Source organism: Ictidomys tridecemlineatus, chromosome 7 (assembly GCF_052094955.1).
Source record: "Ictidomys tridecemlineatus isolate mIctTri1 chromosome 7, mIctTri1.hap1, whole genome shotgun sequence".
Taxonomy (NCBI): Eukaryota; Metazoa; Chordata; class Mammalia; order Rodentia; family Sciuridae; genus Ictidomys; species Ictidomys tridecemlineatus.
Window position 1 is genome coordinate 105,260,568 of NC_135483.1, and position 19,001 is coordinate 105,279,568.

Sequence of the window (19,001 nt, forward strand, 5' to 3'; positions counted from 1 at the left end):
TTTCCTTGAGACTTTCTTTGTGACTGGGGATTACTTAGACATGTGTTATTTAAATTTCCATGGTTTGGAATTTCTTCTCTTATCTCTCTCATTATCTTCTAGTTTGATTCCATGATGATTAATGCAGACACCCCATATGACTTCAATTCCTTTAAATTAGCTGTTTGTTTTATATCCAGGATAGGATCTATCTTTACATATTCTGTAGCACTTGAAAGAATTGTATTCTATCAATGTCTATTAGATGTTGTTGGTTCATTGTGTTTATTCTACATTCTTGTTACCTGAGAATTCATTCTGCTAACTGTTGTGAATAAGGTGTGAGGGTTCTAATTATAACTGTGCATTTGTCTATTTTTTTCTTTCAGTTTTGCTTTTAGTTCATATATTCTAAAAGCTCTTGTTTTTGGTTGCCTATACATTTAGGACCATTTCCTGGTCAACTGATTTTTCTAAAAGTATGTTTCTCTTTGTCTTTAGTAATTTTATTTTCTACTTTATCTAATATTAATCTAGCTATCCTTGCCTTTTTTGAAATTTTTGTTTTTATTTTCTTATCTTTTTACTGTCAATCTGTCACTTCCATTCAAAATAAGTTTCTTACATTTAGCATATAGTTAATTTGTACTTTTTCATTTACTCTCTGCCAATCTGTTTTAATTGGTATGTTAAGACTATATTTTTATTTAACTGAATACAACTGAATGTTTAGGCTTGTGGCCATCATATTATGATTTGTTTTCTGTTTGCTTCTTGTGCTTTTTCCCTGTTTGTCTTTTTCATTCCTTTTTGTAAAAATTTTTTCAATATTCCAACTTGATTTATTTATATGAATATGACAACAAAGTTTTGGTATTGTACTTCACTAATAGTCAAGAGGCCTGGTGAAAATGAAATGTTACTATAAACAGCCAATTAGTTATCTAGGAATCATAAATCTTTCAGCTGTCAAGCTAGCTTTCTAAAGATAATTATTGAAAAGTGAGTCTCAAAAACAAGAATCTTTTTGGGCTAAAATACTATCAGTTTGGGTTGGGGCTGTAGCTCAGTGGCAGAGCGCTTGCCTAGCATGCGTGAAACATGGGTTTAATCCTCAGCACCAGATAAAAATAAACAAATGAAATAAAGGCATTCTGTCCATCTACAATTACAAAAAAATTCTGCTACAGAATTCTCATGGCATTAACTGATGTTTAGTGATCTATGTCCTGGCTCCTGAAGGTTAAAACTCTCTGACATCTGGAAATATCACCTTCTTTTAAAATTTTAGAGTACAGTTGGCTTTCTGCATCTGTGGATTCAAACAACTGTGGATTGTCAATACTTGAAAACCTGCGTCTGTACTGAACATGTATAGACTTGCATTTACATTGTATTATATAAGTAATCTACGAATGACAAAATACACAGAAAGATGCAGATACTGTACATGCAAAAACTACACCATTTTATATAAAGGAACTTGAGTATCCATGGATTCTAGTATCTGAGAATGGTCCTGAAATCAATTCCTCATTTATATCAAGGGATACCTGTTTAATTGTGAGGAAGAATAGACATAGCTGGGAAGCACAGTCATCTTCATATTTCCACTGAGACTGAGCTGTTAGCACCTTTGTCCCTAATCACTGACATTTATGAATACCCCATTGAGGCCTCAGGAAAACCAACAGCTTTGCATGGTGATGCACTCCTATACTCCCAGGGGGACTGCAAGACTGAGGCCAAACTGGGCAACTTAGCAAGACCCTGTCTCAAAATAAAAAAAATAAAATGTTCCAGTACCACCCCCCCAAATTCCAAGTTTCCACATTGAATTTGTGTAGAAGAATGGGAAATGTGATAAATTCTCTGGAAGCTCATACTTCTTGGTGAATTCAGTTAATCTCAGATGAATGACACTTAAAAGTCCATCAGAAGAAACATCTACTGACATTGTGCAAAGTATAATTTAACCATTTTCATTTACATGTAGGTTTATTAAAATGTTCTCAGGTTCAAAACTTAGAGTCTAACACGTTAGGCAAAGTGCTCTACTACTGAGTTACACCCCTAGATCTATTTTTCTCTTCCTTTTTTTGAGTACCAGGGATTGAACCCAGGGACTCTTAACCACTGAAACACATTCCCAGCCCTTTTTTTATATTTTATTTAGCTCTCACTTAGTTGCTTTGGGCTTCACTAATTGATAAGGTTGGTTTTGAACTCATGATCTTCCTGCTTTAGCCTCCTGAGCCACTGGGATTACAGGCATGCGCCATCATGCCTGGCCTGTTTTTCTTTTATGATTATAATAATATAGCCAATAAAGGGGAAAATGAGTCATCATAAATGTAGGAGGGAGACACTCATTAGTGTTATACCAATTATACTAGGGGAGGTAAGGGGAGGCACTGGGGAATGAAATTGATCAAACTGTTACTGACCTTTGACTCGGACGTCACTGTACCTCTGAAAATGGTGGTAAGCAGCTTTCCATGGGTTTCGATAGTGACGAAGCAAAGTGATAGGAGGTCTTGGACGCACTGGGACATACCTCACACCTTCCTCATCTATTCAAAAGGAAAGAAAAAAGACATTAAAGAGCTAATTACATATTTTTAACATTCTCCAAGTATAATTCCAATCAGGAAAACTGACAATGGGGACACCCTCTGGGAAGTACACTTGAGTAGTGAGAAGTATCAGGAGACAAGAATTAGCCTAAGTGACCATTACCAATATACTCCTTGGGAGGAGACTTTCGCTTCTCAGCTTTCACCAGAAGACTTTTGGCAGTGGACTTCTCATCATCAGTGCTGTTTGTCTCCATCATATCCCCCTCTTCTGTTGAGATCACGTGCTGCTGTTTTCGAGGCTTTTTTCTTGGGGAGGCACCAGGTGGCAGGTCACTTGTAGGCATAGACAGGTTGTTTGCCAGCAAAGAAAGAGATGGAGACACAGTGTTGGTAGCCAGTGGAGGAACTGCTGTCAGAGGAAATGGAGCATAGACATCTATGAGAACCCAAATATCAAGGAATGCTTCACTTGATTTCCAGCAACAACAATAATTCAGAAGACAGTATAGACACCTAGTATTCCTTGAGCCTTTCTCTGGGCTTCTCACTGTGCCAAGCACTCTTAGGCAGAGGCTGTCAGATGTTTTGTAATGCCATCTTCACCTTCTGTCATTCTAGGACTCTTGCTTTAACAGAGGCACAATGCCACTAAGCTAAAAGAAGGTATTTCTTATCCTCTGTTGTAGGTGTGGTCAGATAAGATGAAAGCAGAGAGCTCTGTAGTACTTTTAAGGAAGTTTCCTTAAAAGAAAGATGTGACTCTCTATTCCTTGTCTTCTTTCTGTGCCTTAGAGCCCAATGTATGTTTGGAGCTTCAGTAGCTACCTTGAATCAAAAGCATGAACATCACATCCTAGGAATTGCTGAGTGAAAGGTGGAAAGGGCCTAGATTCCTACAGATGGAGTCCACATACCATTGCTGGACTGTCTGCCTAGGGTATGCTTCAAGGGAGATAAATCCTTACATGTTGAAGTCACTGTTGTTCTGGCCTTTAAATATAAATTCCTACCAGGTAACTTATTAACACATAATCTTAGAAACAATCTAAATATAGGAATTATTATTATCATCCCTGAATTCACAGATGAGAAACTATGACACAAGCCACATAAGTACCAAGTAGCAAAGTTGGAAGTTAATAGAAGCAGGATGGCTTCGGAGTCTGCACTGTTATCTACCATGGGATGCTGTGTCCATGTAAAAGAAAAGGAGCAAACACTAGTTAGAGTTTGTAGGCTCACATATTTAGGGACTTAAACATACTCTAAAGGTTCACTGGACTCTTACTTTCAGTCTACTACCTACTTGCCCTACCCTCTTCAACCTCAGCTACCCATGCCAACAGCCATACCCTACACTGCCATCACTAATAATCCCAATACGCTTGACAGCCATCTCGGCCTCCAACTCAAGTCCAAATTCTCTTTCCAGGTCAGTCCCCTTCAAAAATAGCCTCCAACAAACTTTAGAACCCATGAGAAGATACTGGCCATCCATCTTACCACTTTTCTGCTATCACTTATAACACTCATGTCCATTCTCTTCCATTTCCAGATTTAAATTCTATATTTTACTCATTTTATTCCTTCACTGTCCCTTTTCTTGCTTTACTATTCTCATTTAGCAAATGCAAAAGAGGTTTAATTTAATTCTTCAACTATGTAGCTGAATGTAGCTAGAGACACATAGCAATGATGACTGGCCTCATTTGGACAATTCTATTGTGTTCGATAAGTCAATTCCTTTTCTGGATGATTATTTAATATTTTCCCTTGCCTCAAGCTTTTGACTATTCTTCCTCTATCTTTACTCTAAGTAGAGCCTCTTGCTTCTACTATTTATTGAAAAAGAAGCAATCAGAAGGAAATGTCCATAAATGCCATTTCTACCTCCCCACATGGACTGGGATCATATATTCTCTTCCTCCTTTGGGTTATCCCAGAAAAGACCAACTCTTTTAGAAACACACTGGACCCCATCTCCTCCCACTCCCTGAGATGCTGCTCTAGGAATTCTCATAGCTCTCTTGCATCATCAATTCTTCTTTTCTTGGTGGATTACTCCAATTAACATACAAAACTTGTTTCACCTTTTTTTTTTAAACTTTTTGTTCTAATTAGTTATAAGACAATAAGAATGCATTTATGCCCTTTGATATATATAAATGGGGTATAATTTCTCACTTTTCTGATTGTACATGTTGTAGAATCCCATTGGTTATGCTGTCGTATTTGTACAAAGGTAATAATGTCTGTTTCATTCTATTTGCCTTCCTATCACCATATCCCTGCCTCTCCTCCCTTCTACCTAAAGAATCTCGGTTCCCTCCTCATTGTGAATTACCATCTGCATATCAGAGAAAACATTCAGCCTTTGTTTTTTTGGGATTGGCTTATTTCACTTAGGATGATATTCTCCAACTCCACCCATTTACTGGCAAATGTCATAATTTCATTCTTCTTTAAAGCTGAATAATATTCCATCAAATATTATTTTTATCCATTCTTCTACTGAAGGGCACTTAGGCTGGTTCCATAGTTCAGCTATTTCGAATTGAGCTGCTATAAATTTTGATGCTGCCACATCAGTGTAGTAGGCTGATTTTAAGTCCTTTGGGTATAGACTGAGGAGTGGGATATCTGGGTCAAATGGTGGATCAATTCCCAGTTTCCTGAGGAATCTCAATACTGCTTTCCAAAATGATTGGACCAATTTGCATCCCACAAGCATTGTATGAATGTAACTTTTTCTCCAATCCCTGCCAACATTTGTTGTTGCCTGTATTCTTGATGATTGCCATTCTGACTGATGAAATCTTAAAGTGATTTTGATCTGCATTTCTCTAATTGTTAAAGATGAACATTTTTCCATGTTTCTTTTCTTTTTTTAATATTTTTTTTCTAGTTGTCAATGGACCTTTATTTTACTTATTTATATGTGGTGCTGAGGATTGAACCCAGTGCCTCACACATGCTAGGCAAGCGCTCTACCACTGAGTTACAGCCCCAGCCCTCCATATGTTTCTTGATCAACTGTATTCATTCTTCTGTGAAGTGTCTGTTCAGTTCCTTAGCCCATTTGTTGATTGGGATATTTGTTTCTTTGGTGTTAAGTTTTTTGAGTTCTTTATATATTCTAGAGATTAGTGCTTTCTCTGAGGTATATGTGGTAAAGATTTTCTACCAATCTGTAGGCTCTCTCTTCACATTATTGTTTCTTTTTCTGAGAAGAAGCTTTTTAGTTTGATACCATTTGATCATCCCCCATTTATTGATTGTTGATTTACTTCTTGCACTGTAGGGTCTTATTAAGGTAGTTAGATCCTAGGCTGACATGGTGAAGATTTGGGCCTTCTTCTTCTTCTAGTAGACGCAGGATCTCTGTTTTAGTCTGTCTCTTTGATCCACTTGGAGTTGATTTTTGTGCAGGATGAGAGAGAGAGGTTCAATTCAATTTTGTTACGTGTGACTTTCCATTTTCCCAGCACCATTTGTTGAACAGGCTATCTTTTCTCCAGTGAATGTTTTTCTTAAAACGACAACGACGACAACAGTAAAAAGCAACCCTCTTAGGGCTGGGAGTGGAGCTTGTGGTAGAGTGCATACCAGGCAAGCATACACAGTCCTGGGTTCAACCTCAGAACCCAAAATCAAAACAGACCCAAACAAGAACTTCACCTTGACATAATTTCCCTTCCGTTACTACCCTTCTTTTTTTCTATCCCTTCATAACAAATTCCTCAGAAGTTATTTGTATACAATGTTTGTATTTCTCCCCCAACTTTTTCTTGAACTTGCTCCCAATCAATCACCATTGGGTTCGGTCTACAAACTGATTTTATTGGCATTTATTCCCCAGATGACCTCATCCACTTACTGAGGCTACAGCTTTAAGAACAATTAATATGTATACAGATACCACCTCAATTTATATCTGCAACTTCACTTTCTATTCCAAAGTATCAGACTAATAGATCCCACTACCTACTTCATGTCTGGATTTGCCTGTCTAACAAACACACAACTTAAAGTTAGCATATTAAAAACTAAACTCTTCATACTAAATATGATCCTCCTGTGGTTTTCCCTATTTTAGCCAAGGGCAACTCCATGGCCTCCTGTTACTAAGACTAAAAACCTTGGGGTTGCCCCAGACCCTGTTCTCTCTCATTCAACATTCAATCTTTAAAGAAATCCTCATAGAAACACATCCAGAATTCAACCACCTCACGTTACTTCCATGGCTACTACCCTAGCTGATTCTGCACTCCTCCCTGAAAGTAATGCAACAGTCTCTCCAAAATCTCCTCATTCATCCCTGCCCCCACAGTCTTTTCTCCACACAGGAGCCACTGTGTTCTGCTTAAAATCTAAGCAGCTCCTCACATTCCTCTTTTCAAGCCCCTCTAACAATTTTCCACTGACCATGGCAAGGCTAAAGTCCCTACACAGGCTGCAGAAGTTCTATCAAGGCAAAATAAACCCATGGAAGTATATACTTATGGCATAATACATTACAATAAAAAGTAAATAAATAGCAGGTTTAAAAACCTCCAGACATAGCCAGGTGCACTGGCACACACCTATAATCCTAGCTGTTTGGGAGGCTGAGGCAAGAGGGTCTCAAGTTTAAGGCCAGTCTCAGAAACTTAGCAAGACCCTGTCTCAAAATAAAAAGAACTAGGGATGTAACTCAGTGGTAGAGTGCCCTTGGGTTCAATCTCCAGTACTAAAACTGAAAAACAAAACAAAACAACAACAACAACAAAAACTATAAATACAATATAACCACACCTCTTACTGAAAAAAACAACATAAGGAATAAAGCCTTCTCAATGAAATGGTGGGTAGTACTAGGTAAATGAGCACAAATCTTTTTTTTTCTTTGTTCTTATTAGATATATATGTCAGTATTTTGATGTATTGTACATAAATGGAGTATAACTTATCTTAATTACAATCCTGTTCTTGTATATGATGTGGAGTTTCACTGGTTGTGTATTCATATACGAATATAGGAAAATTCTGTCCTCCTCCCTTCCCTTCATCCTCCTTTGTCTAATCCAATGAATTTCTATTCCTGCCCAGCTCTTTATTATGTGTTAGCATTCACATATCAGAGAGAACGCTTGGCGTTTGGTTTTTTGGGATTGGCTTATTTCACTTAGCATGATAGTCTCCAGTTCCATCCATTTACTGGCAAATGCCATAATTTAATTCTTCTTTATGACTCAGTAATATTCCACTGTGTATAGATACCACATTTACTATAATCATCTGTTGATTCCATAGTTTTATGTTGGTTCCATAGTTTTACTATCATGAACTGAATGCTATAAACATTGATGTGCCTGTGTCACTGTAGTATGCTAATTTTAAGTCCTTTGAGTATATATCAAGGAGTGGGATAACTAGGTCAAATGATGGTTCCATTCCAAGTTTTCTGAAGATGGAGCACAAATCTTTTTTGTGTGTGTGTGTGCGCTTAGGTATATATGATTAGATATCCATGCTGGGGACTGAACCCAGGGTTTTGTGCATACGAGGCAAGCACTCTATCAATTGAGCTATATCCCCAGCCCTGGAACAAAAATCTTAATTTTCACTTTGCATTTGTCTCTATTTCATAAATTTTGTACACTGATTATGGTACTTTCATTAAGAAACAAAACAAAAAACAACAAAAACTCTCCAAAATGATTTGACTTTCATAAACTGGAAGTTTAGAGTTGAGAGGAAAGAGGTAGTGAAAAGCTTTAAGATTTTACTAATCACATTTATCAAGAGAGTATTTTCAACTTGGGCACAATGGCACATGCCTGTAATCCCAGCAGATCGGAAGTTGAGGCAGGAGGACTTCAAGTTGCAAGCCAGCCTCAGCAATGGTGAGGTACTAAGTAACTCAGAGAGACCCTGTCTCTAAATAAAATACAAAATAGGACTGGGACGTGGCTCAGTGGTCGAGGGTCCCTGAGTTCAATCCCTGGTACCCCCCCTCACCCCCCAAAAGAGTATTTTCAAAACTACACATCTTACTTTGAATGCTAGGAATTTATACTAAAGAAATCCATAGGGAAATATCAATATGTTTTCACAATTTTGGTTGAAATTAAAATTAATTACAAAAGGGAAACAAGATTGGCTTAAGTTTCCAAAAATAATTTCTTTCATTTAATAAAAATGAATGGAATGCAACTTTGGTTTTTTGGTACTGCGGATGACCCAGGAGCACTTTACCACTGAGCTACATCCCCAGCCCTTTCTAATTTTTTTATCTTGAGACAGGGTCTCACTAAGTTGCTTAGGGCCTCACTAAATTGCTGAGACTGGCCTTATACTTGCAATTCTCTTGGCTCAGACCCCCAAGGTGCTGGGATTACAGGCTTGGGCCACCACTCCAGCAATGAAATGCAACATTTAAAATGGGCTTCATGGGGCTGAGGATATAGTTCATTGGTAGACTGCTTGCCTAACATACTGAGGCCCTAAGTACAAAACAAACAAAACAAAAAGGGGCATCAGGGAGTTACCTGGGTTTCCTTGCTGATGGTCTCACTGAGATGGAACTCTAGAGAGAAGAGTTAGGTAAAGGGAAAGGAACAACTGCCCAAAGTGAGAATTCTGTAAATAAACTTACCAGAAACTGGCCTCATGATGTCCATTGGTTCTACTTCTTCTTTCACTTTGATCTCAGGTACAGGAGGGCCCAAAACAGAGGAAAGACTGCCACCCACAGTGGCTGTTGGTGGTGGTGCAGCTGCAATGGTAGTAATGGGTGGAGTGATGGGGACTGCTCCAGGAATGGTTGAAAGGGCGACAGCTGGCTGTGATGGGGGACTGGCTGCTGCAATCATGGTTGGAATGGTTGGTGGAGGCTGCTGGGCAGTGGGAGGGACTGCGATGGTAGGCTGATCATTATTTTGATTGGATACCGTCTCCATGGACACAGTGACTGGAGTGGCCATAGACACGTGGATTTCAGATTTAGGTTTCACACTGAAACACAAAAGCAAAGCACACATAGCAGATAAGAGTAAATTGCCTTAACCTGCAACATCTCAGATGCTGGTATTTGTCTAATTATTTCTGTACAGCATACAGCACAAGTAACTCTCTATTCTTTGATTTTAAAAGTTTAACTTTGGGGCTGGGGATGTGGCTCAAACAGTAGCGCGCTCGCCTGGCATGCATGTGGTCTGGGTTCGAACCTCAGCATCACATACAAATAAAGATGTATCTGCTGAAAACTAAAAAATAAATATTAAAAAATTCTCTCTCTCTCTAAAAAAATAAATAAATATAAATAAAAGTTCAACTTTAAGGTAACTTTTAAAAGGAACTCAGGTAAGTATGTACTTATGAAGCTGGACACTGAACTCAGGGCCTGGGCATGCTAGGCATGTGTCCTATCACTAAGCTACACCCCATGCTAGGCATGTGTCCTATCACCAAGCTATACCCCCAGCCTGACATTCAGGTTTGTGGTTCGTTTTTTTGGGTTCTGGGGATTGAACCCAGGGTGCTTTACCATTGAGCTACATCCCCAGCCCTTTTAATTTTTCCAGACACGGTCTCACTAAATTGCTTCTAGCCATGATAAGTTGCTGAGGAGGACCTTGAATTTGTGATCCTCTTACCTTAGCTTCCCAAGTCACCAGGATTACAAGGGGTTGCCACCACATCTGGCTTAGGTTTTAAAAATATCTTGTGTGCCCCACCCCTTCCAAATTTTTTAAAAAGAGTAATCAATTAATTCAGAAAAAAGAACATTTTAAATAAATCAGTCACTTCATTGTACACAGACTACTCATTGTTTTAAACTATTTCAGATGTTGATGGACCTTTATTTTATTCATTTATTTATATGTGGTGCTGAGAATTGAACTCTAGAATTCCTGAATATATATGTTGTCTTTAGAGTTTCTTTTTTTCCTTTTAAACTATAGATACACTCATATTACACATAGTTTCTTTTTTTTCTTTTTTTAATATTTATTTTTTAGTTTTCGGCAGACACAACATCTTTGTTTGTATGTGGTGCTGAGGATCGAACCCGGGCCGCACGCATGCCAGGCGAGCGCGCTACCGCTTGAGCCACATCCCCAGCCCTACACATAATTTCTTATAAAAGAGAAAACTCATGGAAGTGGCAAAGTTCCAAAAGGCACAAAAGAATACAAATTGAGGGGCTAGGGATGTGGCTCAAGCGGTAGCGCGCTCGCCTGCCATGCATGCGGCCCGGGTTCGAGCCTCAGCACCACATACAAAACAAAGATTTTGTCTGCAGAAAACTAAAAAATAAATATAGAAAAAAAAAAGAATACAAATTGAAAGTTAAGTTCTGCTTTGTACACCCACACCTCTACCCAATGGCACCACTCTGTACAACTTCCAGAGATACTTCAGGCATCTAACATAGCCACAAACACTGTTCAAAAAGTACATCCTAGTTTGTCAATTTAATAAGTGGTAAATATTTCACCAAATAGATGTAATGGTTTACCTACTTAACTACTACCACAGAAAATTCAGATAATGAAACCCAACATAATATTCCCTCAAGTTCAATACCAAAAACAACTGGACTGCCATAGGCCAAGAAATGAATGTAGACTTAAACTTCATATGATATGTAAAAAAACTGTACTCAAAATGAATCATAGTTCTAAATTTGAAATATAAAAATATACAATTTTTAGATAAGATACAAAATAAAACCTAGCATTAGGTGGGGAGTTTTTAGATACAACTCCAAAAGCACAGGAAAAAATAGCGTGGGCTTCATCAAAATGAAAAACTTGTTTTGCTAAAAACCATTAAGGAGGTTGGAAAAAAACAAGGCATAGAGAAAGAAAATATTCGCAATCAACATTATCTCACAAGATGAACCTCAAGGACATGATGCTTGAGTGAAATAAGCCAATCACATAAAAAAGACAAACACTGGGACTGGGAATGTAGTTGAGTGGTAGAGTACTTGTCCAGCACACGCAAGGCCCTGGGTTCCACCCCAAGCACTGTAGAATGAATGAATTAATGAACAAAAAGTTAAAAACCGTATGCATGATTCCAACTATATGAGATTTTCAAGTAGTCAAATTCACAGAAATGAACAGAAAATAGTGGCTGCCAGGGTAAGGGGCAAAGGGAGAACGGGAGTTAGTGTTTAATGGGTAGAGAGTTTCAGTTTGGGAAGATGAAAAAGATCTGGATCTCTATTTACAACAACACAAGTACACTCAACACTCCTGAACTGCACACTCAAAAAATGACTCAGATGATTTAAAAGAAACATGAAACAAGGGAATTATAGTCAGAATATATAAAAAACAACACTAAGAAAGCATGTAATACAATTAGAAAATGGGCAAAAGACATAAAAAATGAACAGATATTACACTAAAGAGGATATTCCAGTAGCAAATAAGCACATAAAAAGACACACATCATTTTTAGCCATTAGAGAAATACAAATTGAAGTCTCCATGATACTTTACCAAATGCTTATTAAAGTTTTAAAATAAAATTTTAAAAGTACATACCAGGTGTGGGAAACCCGATCTGTGGTATAGCCACTATGGACAAATTTGGGAATGTCTTCTAAAACCAAAATACATGTACCATATAACCTAGCAACTATACCCTTGGGATCTTTATACCAGAGAACTGAAAATGTATGTCTACAAAGAAAGCTGTAGATGAGTGCTCATACCAAATGCATTGCTAAGGCCCCAAATTGAAACAACCTTAATAACTTTAATAAACAAATAGATAAGTTCTGGTACATACATATAATAATGCAGTACTAGCCACCCGAAAAAGAATAAATCACTGATACATGCTACAGCTTGAATGGACCTTGAAAACACTAGCTTGAGCCAATATCATAAGGTTATTGTATATCAAACAAATATTTATAATTCTATTTATATCAAACTCTAAAATGATGAAATAAATTACAGTGATGGAGAACAACTAGTGGCAAAGGGTGTGGTTTGCAAATGAGAGTGTCATCATGGCAGTAAAACAGTTCTCTATTCATATTATGGTAACAGATACACAAACCTATGAATGTGATAAAATTTCAAAGTACTGTACATCTCTGTTTCCCCTCACAAATTGGTGACATCTTAATAAGGCTGGTAGTTAAGTCAACAGTATTAAACCAATGTCAATTATTTTGAAAATGTACTAATGTTATGTAAGATGTAACCATTGGTAAAGGGTACATGAGAAAGTTATTATTTTTGCAATATCTTCTTGGTCTTTTTTTTTGGACGGGGGGTAATTGGGGATTGAACCCAGGAATGCTTTACCATTGAGCTATATCCCCAGTCCTTTTTGAGACAGTTTAACTAAGTTGCTGAGGTTAGCCTTGAACTTGCATTTCTCCTGCTTTAGCCTCCCAAGATGCTGGGATTATAGGCACGCACCACCAAGTCCAGCTCTTGTTAAATTATTTCAAAATAAATATATCTAAAATGGGAGGCTGGGCGTGGCAGTGCACATCTGTACTCCCAGAGGCTCAGGATGATGAGGCAGAGGATTGCGAGTTCAAAGCCAGTCTCAGCAACAGCAAGTTGCTAAGCAACTCAGTGAGACCCTGTCTCAAAATAAAATATCAAATAGGAATGGGGATGTGGCTCAGTGGCTAAGTACCCCTGAGGTCAATTCCTGGTACCAAAAATAAAAAATATAAAAGGAAATGTTTATAACAGCTCAATTTACAATAGCTAAACTATGAAATCAACCTAAGTGTCCTTCTATGGATGAATGGGTAAAGAAAATGTGGTATAGACACACACACACACACACACACACACACACACAAACACAATGGAATATTACGCAGCCTTAAAGAATGAAATGATGACATTTGTTAGCAAATGGATGGAACCAGAGAATTATTATGCTAAGCAAAGTAAACCAATCCCAAAGAACCAAAGGCTGAATGTTTTCTCTGATATGCAGATGCTAATTCACAATGGGTAGGGAGAGAATAGAGGTATTTTGGACTAGACAGAGGGGAGTGAAGGAAGGGAAGGAGGTATAGGGGTAAGAATGATAGTAGAATGAATTGGACATTATTGCTCTATGTGTATATATTATAGGACCTCTGTAACTCCTCATCATGTACAACAAGACAAATGAGAAGCTATATACTATTTATATATGTCAAAATATATTCTACTGTCATTTATAACTAATTAGAACAAGTAAAAAAAATATATGTGTGTGTATATATATATGTGTGTGTATACACACACACATACACACACACACATATGGCTGGGGCTGTAGTCAGTGGCAGAGCACTTGCCCAGCATGTGCAAGGCACTGGGTTCAATCCTCAGCACCATATACAAATAAAATAAAGGCATTCTGTCCATCTACATCTCAAAAAAAAAATTTTTAAAAACATACAAATAATAATAATAATAATAATAAAGAAAACTGGCTGAATCTAGTGGGAATAGCAAGCTTGATTCTGTTTTAACTTGCCCTATTTCCACTCTTTTAGCTCTACAGCAGGTTTGCACAGCCAGTCCACACTCAGTGAAAACCAGCAGCCTAGCTGTATAAGAGGTTGGAGCACCTTTAAATTCTCACTTTCAGAACACTGTCACTGTGGGACTGGGCTGGTTATGACCCACAGACCCCACATGCAAAACCATATCTGATCTGACTTGAATGTATCTACTGAAAGCACCTTTTTCCCAAGAGACATTTGTTAAATAAAAAAAAGGTCAGACATGTTGGTGCACACTGTAACCTCATGAAAAGTTAAGGCCAGCCTTGACAACTCTCACTATTTTTGGATCACATGATTCTATATTTAGAAGATCTAAAAGATTCCACCAGAAAACTTCTAGAACTAATAAATGAGCTCAGCAAAGTAGCAGGATATAAAATCAATACCCATAAATCAAATAAATTTCTATACATAAGCGATGAATCTACTGCAAGAGAAATGAGGAAAACTACCCCACTCATAATAGCCTAACGAAACTTGGGAATCAATCTACTGAGAGGTGAAAGACCTCTATAATGAAAACTACAGAACACTGAAGAAAGAAATTAAAGAAGACCTTAGAAGATGGAAAGATCTCCTATGCTATTGGATAGGCAGAATTAATATTGTCAAAATTGTCATACCAAAACTGTTATATGGATTCAGTGCAATTCCTAGTAAAATCCCAATGACATTCTTCATAGAAAAAAAAAAAAAGCAATCATGGGATTCATTTGGAAAAAAAAAAAAAAAAAAAAAGAGAGAGAGACCCAGAATAGCCAAAGCAATCCTTGGCAAGAAGAGTGAAGCAGGAGGCATCACAATACCAGACCTCAAACTATACTACAGAGCAACGGTAACAAAAATAGCATGGTATTGGCACCAAAATAGATATGTAGACCAATGGTACAAAATAGAAGACACAGAAACAAACCCATATAAATACAGATATCTCATGTTAAATAAAGGCACCAAAAACATATATCGGAGAAAAGATAGCCTATTCAACAAACGGTGCTGGGAAAACTGGAAATTCACATGTGTGGCAAAATGAAAGTAAATCTCTCACCCTGCACAAAAATCAAAGACTTAGGCACTAGTACAGAGGCCTTTTTCTACTAGAAGAAAACACAGGCCCAAATCTTCATCATGTTGGCTTAGGACATGACTTCCTTAACAAGACTCCTAAGGCCCAAAAAGTAAAATCAAGAATCAATAAGTGAGATGGATTCAAAGTAAAATCAAGAATCAATAAGTGAGATGGATTCAAACTAAAAAGTTTCTTCTCAGCAAAGGAAACAATCAATAACCTGAAGAGAGCACCTACAGAATGGGAAAAAATCTTCACCATAAACATCTAAGATAGAGCAGTAATCTCCAGGATACATAAAGAATTCAAAAAAACTTAACATCAAAACCTCCCCCAAATAACCCAATTAATAAACGGGCTAAGTGACCAGACACTTCACAGAAGAAATACAACTAATCAAGAAACACATGGAAAATTGTTCTTCATCTCTAACAATTAGAGAAATGCAAATCAAAATCACTTTAAGATTTCACCTCATTCCAGTCAGAATGGCAATCATCAAGAATACAGGCAAGGGCTGGGGATGTGGCTCAAGTGGTAGCACGCTTGCCTGGTATGCTTGAGGCACTGGGTTCGATTCTCAGCACCACACAAAAATAAAGATATTGTGTCCACCTAAAAACTAAAAAATAAAATATTAAAAAAAATTGAAATTATGGCATTTGTCAGTAAATGGGTGAAGTTGGACAATAAGCCAATCCCCCAAACCAAAGGTTGAATGTTTTCTCTGATAAGCGAATGCTGATCCATAGTTAGGGGCAGGGTAAAAGAATGAAGGAACTTTGGTTTGTGAGGGGAAGGGGTGGGACTGTGGGATGGGAAGGACAACAGTAGAAGGAGACAGACATTTTCACCCTATATACATAGTATACTTTTTTGGGGGATGGGGGTACAGGGAATTGAACTGAGCCATATCCCCAGCCCTATTTTGTATTTTATTTAGAGAAAGAGTTGTTTAGCACCTTGTTGTTGCTGAGGCTGGCTTTGAACTTTAGATCCTCCTGCCTCAGCCTCCCCAGCTGCTGGGATAATATGTGTGTGCCACCGCACCTGGCTACCCAATATGTATGTATGATTACACTACTGGTGTGACTCTGCACCATGTATAGCAAGAGAAATGATAAGTTGTGCTCCATTTGTGTATAATGTGTCAAAATGCATTCTGTTATACATAACAAATTAAAAAAATACTGAAGGGGATTGAGGGAGGGAGGAGAGGGAAAGGGGAGGTATTAGGGAATGGAATTGATGAAATTATACTGTTTTATTGTGTGCATGTGTGAATATAGCAAATCCCACTGTTGTGTATAATTTCAATGTGCCAATAAAAAGGGAAAAACAAATAATCAATAAGCTCTTTGTAAAAATAAGTAATATGATACATAAAACATCCTGTTTTGCTTAAATGTTAGCACAATTTAAGGATATTATGCCTCCCTTGCCAAATATTCAGTACAAAATTATATTTCTGCTTTTTATATTATTAATAGATAAAAATCAAAAAAATTCTATTCTTTGTTTCATTAAAAAAAATAGTGTCAGCTGAGTTTCCATTGTGAAAAACAAAAACAAAATTGTGAGGAAAAATAAACCAAGCCTTGGGGACATTTAGTATACTCTCAACTGTATCAACATTCACAGAATGAAAGTTGAAGCAGAAAGGGACAGAAATACTATTTGAAAATATAATGTGAGAAACTAATATGTATGTACATCCATGTTTAATAAACTCAATGAAGGATCAACTTAAATCCATACCTGGACACCTCATAGTTTATCTGCCAAACTGTTGAAGAAGGTATTTAAAAGTGAAATTCTGTAATTTGGCTACATAATAAAACACTAAATGTGGCAAAATATTAAAACAATCAAATCAAGCATTTTTTTGGTATTTTCCCACAGATTTTTTTTTTTTTAAAGAGAGAGTGAGAGAGGAGGGAGAGAGAGAGAGAGAGAATTTTTCATATTTATTTTTTTTAGTTCTCGGCAGACACAACATCTTTGTTGGTATGTGGTGCTGAGGATCGAACCCGGGCCGCACGCATGCCAGGCGAGCGCGCTACCACTTGAGCCACATCCCCTGCCCTTCCCACAGATTTTAAGACTTTAAGAAAAAAAAAATGACAATATTACCTAAAATAAAAAAAGAGGTGGTACAAAGAGATAGTAAATGGGAGGCAATATTTAAAAATTAGGCCATTCCAGAAGTGCATTTGACAAATTCTGACAAATTGGAGATTCTCCCCCAACGCCCCCCAAAAGTATAGGGGTTGGAAATTGATTAGTAAGAAAAATACTATGAAAGAAACAGAGATCAGAAGGTCATGGAATACCTAGCACGCATGCACATTCACACAAAGGACTAACCCAAATTTTACTGTGGAACTTCTAAACATTGGGAAGTGAATTCATTAAAAGCTTCAGAAAGAAACAAATACAACAATATGGGTCTGGGGATATAGCTCAGTTTGTAGATTGCTTGCCTTGCATGCACAAGGCCCTGGGTTCAATCCCCAGCACCCACCCACACACACACACACACACAAATTGATATAAAGGTTGGGGTTCAAGATAGCATTAGGCCTTTGAAGAATAACAGCAAAATACACAAGACAACAGTAACACTTGAATATTTCTAAGGAATAATAGTGTCCAATCTAAAATTCTTCAAGCCCTTCTATCATTTAAGAGGGAGGAAAGTAGTTCTGTTTTTAGGTTGGGAAGATAAAGAGACATACTCTTTCCTATTTCTAGTACTAAATATAGCCAAACATCTGAGTACAATGTATAACAAGCAACTAACTGTAGTCTAAAGGGAAGACACACTAGCTAGGGACCTAAGGACCTGCAGAACAACACAGCAATGAAGGGAAGGTAGGGATGGTGATGTTGTCTAGTACTGGTGCTACCTGCTCCAGTGAGCTCTCCAGGAGAGCTGCACTGATTCGGGGTATAGCAAACCAGTTGATTTCCTTATGGAGCCCTTCTAATTCCAGAGCTTTAGTTCCAGCAATTTGTACATTGACCCTAAATTCCCAGAGGATAAAGCCTCTAATTTTGATAAGTCCTTTCTCATAAGGGTTTTGACATTTTTCACTTTCCAGTTTTTTCAATATATGCATACAATGGTATCTCAGAATATTTTTAATTTGCTCTTTTCTTCATATAAAGAAGCCAAGCACCATTCCACATGTTAAAGATACCTATAAACTATTAGAACTTATGGTCCATTTTGCAGAACTTATTATTCTTCATTTCTTGCAGTTATTTACAAATATTTCTCCCTAATTTGTCTTCTGCTTTGCTTAAAAAATTTTTTTTTTTCTTTTTTGGTCCTGGGGATTGAACCCAGGACCTTGAGCAGCATGTTAGGCAAGTACTTATCACAAAGCTACATTTCCAGCACTAAGTTTTTTCTTGACAAGTTAAAAAAAGATTTCTTAAACTGAGTCAAATTTCTTAATGCTTCCTTTTAAAAAATAGCTTCTAGATTTTTAGATTATAAAAAAGATTATAAATAAATTTACTCATTTTCTTCTTTTGTTATTTGCATGGATCTGTCTTTTGAGGGTTTTTTTTTTTTTGGTTGTTGTTGTTTTAAACTTTTTTAAGCTTTCCGGTTATTTTCCCTGTTTCTTTTTCTTTTGGCAGTGCTGTGGATCAAACTTAGGACTTTGAGCAGGCAAGGCAAGCAATCTATCATTGAGATACATTTCTTATTTCACTTGTGCTTTTGTTTTGGTTTTTGTTTTTCTTGGTTAGTGCTGGTCTGTTTTCTAAATCACTGATTTCTGCTTCTCTATATATTATTTATTTTTTTTCCGTTTTGTTTTCTGTCATT

The 19,001-nt window shown here is 37.2% G+C and overlaps 1 protein-coding gene across 7 annotated transcripts in view; it reads right to left on the bottom strand.

The window, feature by feature from the left end:
- Sap130 (Sin3A associated protein 130) overlaps positions 1-19,001 on the bottom strand; it is a 71,648-nt gene that overhangs the window by 5,039 nt on the left and 47,608 nt on the right. For 5 of the 7 annotated variants that reach the window (XM_013366422.4, XM_040294216.2, XM_040294215.2 and 2 more), the window contains 3 exons: positions 9,196-9,554; positions 2,719-2,967; positions 2,427-2,552 (listed from right to left, as the gene is read on the bottom strand). In XM_013366422.4, coding sequence (XP_013221876.2) covers positions 2,427-2,552; positions 2,719-2,967; positions 9,196-9,554 — 734 coding nt within the window. The remainder of the gene's footprint in view (positions 1-2,426; positions 2,553-2,718; positions 2,968-9,195; positions 9,555-19,001) is intronic. The other 2 variants (XM_078017282.1, XM_078017284.1) reach the window with 2 other exon arrangements.